This window comes from Phascolarctos cinereus, unplaced genomic scaffold (genome assembly GCF_003287225.1).
Source record: "Phascolarctos cinereus isolate Bilbo 61053 unplaced genomic scaffold, phaCin_HiC Scaffold_3;HRSCAF=262, whole genome shotgun sequence".
Lineage (NCBI taxonomy): Eukaryota > Metazoa > Chordata > Mammalia > Diprotodontia > Phascolarctidae > Phascolarctos > Phascolarctos cinereus.
Window position 1 is genome coordinate 227,455,498 of NW_027555736.1, and position 8,230 is coordinate 227,463,727.

Below are 8,230 nucleotides of genomic sequence, written 5' to 3' on the forward strand. Positions count from 1 at the left end.
CCACCACCACCATCCTAGATGGCTACTCAGATGGGAGGGTAGTTATCCTTCAACTCAAAATCCTATCACAAGGAAGCAGCAGCTCCCAGGGTGAAGGTCAGCCAGCCCACCCCTCCCCTACACCCTTTTCCCAAACAAGTGACTCCCTTCATCCATCTTAGACTTTGTACTGGTAGGAGCTCAGTTGCCCAAAGACAGCTTGTAGGAATTTTCCTCTGCACTCCACCAGGGATCTCTGGGGGTCCCAAAGACCCTTTTGAGGTGCAGTAAAAATTATTTCATAATATTAAGAAGTTTTAATTTCTAATGTGGTAAGAATCAGTAGATATAACCCACATAAACAAAAGCTCTTCGTGGGGAGGTGGGGGAATCCTCATTTTTATGAATGTAAAGGCCAAAAAGTTTGTGAATCGCTGCTCTAGGACAATTAAGTGTCACTTTCGTACCTAGAAATACTGAAGGGATGTTTAACCCTTGCCCTTCATAGGGCAGGAATAATTAATGATGATGATAATACTTACATGGCACTTAAATTACATAATCGCCTATGATCCTTACAGCAACTCCGGGAGGTACTATTATCCTCATTGTACAGATGAGGAAACTGAGTCTGAGAGAGCTTACGTGACTTGCCTGGGGTCATACAGCTAGTACGTAGATGAGGTAGAATTTGAACTCAGGTTTTCTATACTCCCAGCCTAATACTCAGTGTACTGTGCCACCTAACTGCCTGCTCAGGAATGACTGAGAGGTCACTGGCCCCTAAATTTAGAGTTAGAAGAGAGCTCAAAGGCTTTCTGCTCCAATTGCCTCATGTAAAAATGAGGAAACTCAGGCCTGGAGAGGTTAAATGACTGGGATTTGAACCCGGGTCTTCTGACTCTATTGTATCGCATTACCCAACTGACTCACTGGTTTCCCTATTAAAAAAAAAAAAAGTCGCAGACGAAGGCATCCTTGACTCCAGCTGGAGATGTGTTCATTCACTGTAACTCACATTTATACAGTACTTTATGATTTACAAAGTGTTCTCTGCCCTCCCCTTCTCAAGAGCCCTGAAAGGAGGTAGTGTTAAGGGTGCCTCTCCCCATTTTACAGATGCAGAAATGAAAGTGCAGAGAGATTAAGTTATTTGTCCATACTCACAGACAGCTAGGAAATGGTGGGGGTGGGATGCAAATCCAGGTCTCCTCACCCCAAATCCAGTGATTTCCCCCACTGCATCATGCTGCAGTTCCTAATGATCTTAACTGGTCTCCCTCTCTCTCCTTCCCTCCCTCCTTCCTTTCCTTCCCTCCCTCCCTTTATTCCTTTCTTCCTCCCTTCTTTCCTCCCTCCCTTTCCTTCATTTCTTCCTTCCTCCCTTCTTTTCCTCCCTCCTTCCTTTCTTCCCTCCATTCCTTCCTTGCTTTCTTCTTTCCTCTCCCTTTCTTCTGTCCTCTCTTCCTTCCCTTCATTCCTCCCTCCCTTTATTCCTTTCTTCTTTCCTCCCTCCCTCTTTCTGTCATCCCTCCCTTCCCTTGCTTTCTTTCTTTTCCTCCTTCCTTCCTTTCTTCCCTCAATTCCTTCCTTGCTTTCTTCTTTCCTCCCTCCCTCTTTCTTCTGTCCTCCCTCCTTTCATCCCTTTTTTCCTCCCTCCCTCCCTCCCATTCTTCCTTCCTTGCTCCCTTTGAACCCCACCTTTCCTTTCTCCCCTCCTCCCCACTCAATTACCAACCCTCCCATCTTCCATTCTGCTCCAATGCTGGGGATAAAGGTCACATCCGTCTCACCTACTTTGGCCAGTGGACTGAAGTGGAGCCCCGGTACTGCAGTGAAGCTCTGGAAAACCTGTACAGTGCCCCAGGCAAGGAGACAGACTGGCCACCTTCACCGGGCCCCTCTGAATTAGACTGGGGAACTGGGGAAAGGGGACCTGGAAGAAGGGGAACTTGAATTTCCACAAGAGGCAGATCATCCTGCCATGATACCTTTGAGCCTCTCCAAAAGCTCCATGGGAAGAGTAATCCTTCCACCAAGGCATCGCCTTTGTCTATATCTCTCTCCCCTCTTTGGCAAGGCTGAAGAGACTAGGCATCTAGGAGTGGCCAGAGGGATGGGAAAGACGGTAGGCTGGGGATCGGGGTGGCAGAGGGGATGAGTGCTAATGGGTGAGGTCAGCGAGCCATGAAACGTAGACCTTAGAAGCCCAGGCGTAAAGGCGTTCTCTTGCCCCTGCAGAGGTGGGCGGGATTTCTGAGCTGACGGAAGCCTGTGATTGGTGGAGCTTTGGGTCTCTGCTGTATGAACTTCTAACTGGAATGGTAAGCTCAGCCCTCTATGAAAAGAGCTTTGGGATCGAGGTGAGAAGGGGTGGGAGGGCACAGTAAGCCCAGCATGAATTTCATTGCTTTTGGGGAGAACGAGGCCTTTGAGGATATTAGCATTAGAATGCCAATAGGATCATATATTTCAAACTGGAAGAGAGCTTTGAAATAACCTGCTCCAACTTGTAACCTCATTTCTTTCCTTTCCTTTTTTGGATGAATTACTATACTGATAGATCAAAGGAATGCTGCAGATATAATTTAATTAGATTTTAGCAAAACACTTGACCAAAGTGTCGCACCCTATCCTCCTGGAAAAGACGAAAAGATGTGAGCTGGACTAGAGCAGTTTGATTCTACATAAATTCATACCCTTTTGAAGAGAGAGCTCCAAAGAGTAGCTAGGTCAGCTAGGTAGTATAGTGGATAGGATTTGGAGTCAAGAAGACCCGAGTTCTAATCCTGTCTTAGATACTAGCCAGTTGTATGATCTTGGGCAAGTACTTCACCTCTCTCTGCCTTAGTCTCCTCATCTGAAAAATGGGGATAATAATAGCACTTACCTCCTCCCAGGGTTCTTATGAAGATCAAATGAGTTGCCATATATAAAGTTTAAAGAGTTATTTAAATACTGTTGTTGTTGTTATTATTACTAGAGAAGGGAACAAGCATTTATGAAGTGCCAGGCACTATGTTAAGAAGCACCTTGGAGATCCCTTCCAATGCCTAATATTCTGTGATTCCAGGCACTGCATTATTACTAGTGACCTACTTCTTTCATTTTGGGGCGGGGAGGTAATTGGGGTTAGGTGAGCCCGGGTGCTCTGTCTACTGCACCACTTAGCTGCTCCACCCGCCTGTCACTTAACGGTTCCAACTCGGGATCTCCATCAGAGCAGTTGCCTTCATGTTTTTACCTTTACTCCTTTGGTTCCAGGGTGCAGCCGTCTAACCTCTGACTTAGTGGCTCTCTAATCTACCTGAATTCCTTCCAGTACCTCTTTACTGGACCTTAAGATCTCTTTTTATTACCTAGACAGATTTTCCTCTAGAGCCAATAACAGTAACAGCCAGCATTTCTATAGTGCTTTAAGGTTTGCAAAGTGCTTTACAAATATTATCTCATTTGACCTTCACAATAACCCTGGGAAGTGGGTACTATTAATACCCCCATTTTACACTTGAAGAAACCAAGACAGACTGAGGTTAAATGACTTACTCAAGGTCACACAGCTAGTGATTGTCTGAGGATCTGAACTCAGGTCTTCCTGACTCCAGGTCCAGCACTCCAACCACTGTACCGCTTAGCTGCCCCTTTCTAGTTATTCCTCATTTTCTTGCCTTTTCTAAATGGCTAGGCAATGGGGTTAAGTGACTTGCCCAGGGTCACACAGTCAGTGTTATATGTGAGGCTGGATTTGAACTCAGGTCCTCCTGAATCCAGGGCCAGTACTCCATCCACTGCGCCACCTAGCTGTCCCTTTTCTTATTTTTTTTTAAGGCAATTGGGGTTACCCAGAGTCACACAGCTAGTAAGTATCAGAGGTCACATTTGAACTCAGGTCCTCACGATTCCAGGGACAGTGTTCTATGAACTGTGCCACCTAGCTGCCCCTAGAACCTAAGTTCTAATTTTGTTTTATTTATGACTTGTATTTATGACCTTGGGCAAGTCATTTAGTTTCTGAGGCAAATGAGTTTACTCATTTGTAAAGAAAGGGTGGAGGGGCGAGCTAGATGACCTCTAAGGTCTCTCCCAGCACTGGACCTAGAATCACCTCCCAACAGACCCAATTAGACTTCACAACTCTGCCCTCTGGGTCAGGGTTCTCTCCCCCATGCCTTTCTAGCGTGCCAATCAATTATGACATTAATATTTCTAAAGCCCATTAAAATAAAAAGCAAAGGTAATTTTGTTGTCAAATCTTTATAGTCCACAAGAAATCGAATGGAGGAGGAAAGAGGGTGGGAGAAACCATCCAGTGACACCACGAGACTTTTTTCTTGGTTTGCTGGACTGACATTAGTCTAACCCTGCCCATGATGAATGAAGATCTCTATGGTTTGGGAAAAAATAACCCTCAAGGAGAAAAAAACCTTAATCCCTCAAGGATTTTAGGAATTTGTCCTAAATTGTCCACCTTCTCTCTCCTCAGTCGCTGTCCCAGAACCACCCCTCTGGAATCCACGTGCACACTAGGCTCCATCTGCCTGAGTGGCTCAGTCGACCAGCTACATCCCTGCTCACTGAGGTACGAGCCGCCTTAGTTGGGGAGGAACAGTAGAAATGCACACAGGAAGATGGGGATGGACACAGAGACACAAGGGAAGAAGCTTTTCTATAGACAAGCCAGGCCTTGAGACTTATTGTCCTCAACTGGGCACCTACATGGGCGTGGTGTCTAGAGTTTGAGACTTGGAGTGAGTCTCAGACCTGTCTCAGACACTTATTTTCTAGGTGACCCTGAGGAAATCACGCAAGCTCTCCCAGTTACAATTTCCTCATCCGTAATACTGGGATAATAATAGTACCAACCTCACAGTGTTACTGTGAGGATCAAAAGAGATAATATACGAAAAGCATCATGCCAACCTGTGCTATATAAATGTTATTACTACTACTACTACCACCACCACCACCACCACTACTACCACTACCATTATTACAATGATGATGATAACTATTACTACTACTACTACCACCACCACTACATCACTGCTACCGATGCTACTAGGTGGTGGGATAGGAAAGGACAGATCTGGGATTTCTCAGGGAGATTCCAGATGGCAGGAAAGATTTGTGATTTTACTGGCCAAACAGCCTGGTAACTGGAATGGAGCCAGTGCAATAGAAAAAGGCTGTTGCCTCAGCAGGATATTAGGAGAAAATTCACTGACCTGATTTCTCATCCCGTTTCCTGGGAGATGTTTACTAGGTCAAAGATAGTGAGAAAAAGAAGAAAACCAGGCCGAGTACCTAGCAGCCTGCATATCTGAGAGGGGAGGAGGGACCTTCCATTCCTTGTCCCCAGATCCTGTAGAGGGCCTGGAGTTTCCATAGGTTCTCACTGGATACACTCAGAGCCTCAGTGCCCACGAAATGAGGGGAGGTGAGAGCAGGCAGAGATGAAGAGATGATGAAGATGGGCTTCAGGCACTAGCGGGGATGGGCACTGGGGCTCCGCTCATCTGACTGACTCCTGCCTTCTCCTCTTCAGCTGTTACAGTTTGATCCCGGCCGGCGCCTGGGTGCTGGAGGAGGAGGTGTCAACAAGCTCAAATCTCACCCATTTTTTAGCAACATCCAGTGGAACAAGCTGGTGGGATGAGGTCAATAGCGGGGAGGCAGAGAGCCTCCTGGAAGACCCAGGTTGGCTTTCTGGGCTAGCAGAGTCCACAGGAGAACTCCAGTCCAATGGGTCCAAGGCCTCAGCCTGAAACCCTGGGATTCCTCATGCCACCAAGTAGTCAAGCATTTGGTGGAGGAGCTGAATCCTGCATCCTGCATCCTGGAGGAGCACAGGCTTAGGTCTCTCTCTTAGGCCTTCGACTCCCCCCTCCCGTGAGTTTGTTTCACTTAAGGCCATGGCTACTCATTTCCCATTTCTCATTCCTACCCTGAAATGAACCCAGGCATGATAAGACAGACCCACAGGGAACCTTGAAATTGGAAAATATTGAAACTAATGTAACCTAACCTCTGCCACTTAGTGGGTGTGACATTGGGCAACTCACCACACTTCTCGAGCCTCAGTTTCCTCATCTGTAAAACAATAATTACCTTGCCTACCTCATAGAGTTATCATGAGGCTCAAAGGAGATTTGTGGGAAGGTGTTTTGTAACTGTACATCATTATATAAATATAAGCAATTACGATAATACACAAGGTGATTGTATTTCCAATTAGCCAAAGCAGAGGGAGGGGCGGTGAGGACTCCAGTATCCGAGGGATTCCTCAAGTCTAAATTTCCCTGCTCAAACCTCATGGACCTAGAGGGTGCCTTTCTCTGAGGTTGGTTAGCTTTGTGCTCTGGAACGCTGAGCTGTCAATAAACTGTTAAAATGGTGCAGAACTACTGACAGACCAGGTTGCCATCTTCAGCTGAGCCGTAGTAGTTCACCAAATGACCTACCGTATTTCACAGGTGTAATGGGAACCTTAAATTTTAGTGAGACCGTCCCAGCCCAGGAATTTCTTGGGAAACCTCCCTGAGGTACTTATCCACTGGCACAGGTGGTTGCAAGACAGGACTGTCTTAGCCAGACCGAAACCTCTCATGTTAGCCATTAGCTAAGTACAACTTGCTGGTCGGTGTTTTCCCAAAGTAGGCAGTGAGAGCAGACTGGAAAAATGAGTCTATGAAGGGCTTGGTGAGGAAAAAACAAACAACAAACCCTGGAATGATGCTTTTCCTTCCACTCCAGCCTCCCAATGCTGGCCTCCACTGTTCTAGTACAGCATGGCAATCTCGGAACAAATAGGAGAGGGGATGAGAAGAGATCAGGAGGAAGGGCTGTGGGGAGGATACACCCTGTGCTACTGGGAAAACGTGAAACACATGGTGCTGAAAGCCCTGGCCAGTAGTCTCCCTTACTTGGCCTCTCCCTCCCCAGGCACTGGGTCTCCACCCACCCAAGGCAGAGGAAAAGGAAGGGAAGGGAAGGGAAGGGAAGGGAAAAGGAAACGCTCCCTGGCAAAGTGTGCTCTGCAAGTGCAGAACCTGCTTCTTTGGAGGAATACAAGTTTGGTTTCCTGATTCCTACCAGTATCTCAAATGACAGGCAGTACCCAGAGCAGACAGCCTAGTTTGGGGGGCAGAGGGGGTAGTTGCTGGACTTGGGTTCAAATCTTGGCTCTGCCACTTGGCTCTTGAGGTTTTTTTTTTGCTAAGCAATGGGATGAAGTGACTTGCCCAGGGTCACACAGCTTGTAAGTGTTGTGTCTGAAGCCAGATTTGAATTCAGGTCTTCCTGAATCCAAGGCTGGTGCTCTATCGACTGTGCCATCTAGCTGCCCTTCTCAGGTTCTTCCGCTACAGAAATGAGGGAGCTCTAAGTCCCCAACTTGGTTATTTGTCCTTCCCATGTGATTCTGCATCCTAGTCTTGAGGTTCAAACTGATCTAAACCTGTTGTTTTAGCCAAGGCCAGGAGATGATGGGAGTTGGGTCTCTGAGGTCTAGGGATGGAGGGAGAGGATGTCAAACACATCTTTTCTGCCCCGAGGGTACTTCAGCTGGCCCCCTCTAGACAATAGTTCTATACTTAATTCCTGGTGTGGTGTGAACAGCCAGCATCTCTCCAAGTGTAACACTCAGATAAGAGTTATCTAGGATATTACTTGGGCAGTCTCCAGGGCACAGGACATAGGATAGCCTGGCCTATGCCTGACTGTGGCTCACACCCACCCCCCGCCCCCACCCAGCATGACCGCCACCCTTCCCCTCCAAATGTATGTTCCCAAATAAAACTTGTAGTTCCGCCAAGTGTCTTATTCATACAACAACCATCCCAACAGGGGAGACTGGGGAAGGATCCCCAGAATCAAACTCCATGGGGAAGGGAAAAGCTTCCACATATTACGGACGAGTGTTCTCGTCCCTGGGGACGAGAGGATAGTAATTCACAAGAACTAGGACGTGCAAAAACAACTTTGCTGCACGCCTGATATGTTTTAGCATAAGGATGGTCTGGGCTACTTCATTCCACAGAGGAAGCAAGTAAGTGCCGAGGATCTCGGATTTGCAGTCAAAGAGCCTGGGTTCAAATTCTGGCTCTGCTTACCATGTATGATCTCTGGGTTTGTCTTCTCACTTTATACTTGACAAGACGATCTCTAGGTTCCCTCTGGTTCTAATTTCCTGAGATGCCAATAGACTCATGAGAAGTAAAAATGAGTGAAAAGGCCTGGAAACTGTAGGCAT

At 47.0% G+C, this 8,230-nt stretch overlaps 1 protein-coding gene across 1 annotated transcript in view; it reads left to right on the forward strand.

Annotated features, from left to right (window-relative positions):
* RPS6KL1 (ribosomal protein S6 kinase like 1) overlaps nucleotides 1-7,792 on the forward strand; it is a 41,968-nt gene extending 34,176 nt beyond the window's left edge. Inside the window, exons 9-12 of the mRNA XM_078151647.1 lie at nucleotides 1,757-1,846; nucleotides 2,221-2,303; nucleotides 4,463-4,558; nucleotides 5,525-7,792. Of these exons, the coding sequence (XP_078007773.1) occupies nucleotides 1,757-1,846; nucleotides 2,221-2,303; nucleotides 4,463-4,558; nucleotides 5,525-5,635 (380 nt within the window). The 3' untranslated portion in view covers nucleotides 5,636-7,792. The remainder of the gene's footprint in view (nucleotides 1-1,756; nucleotides 1,847-2,220; nucleotides 2,304-4,462; nucleotides 4,559-5,524) is intronic.
* The last annotated feature ends 438 nt before the right edge of the window (nucleotides 7,793-8,230 follow it).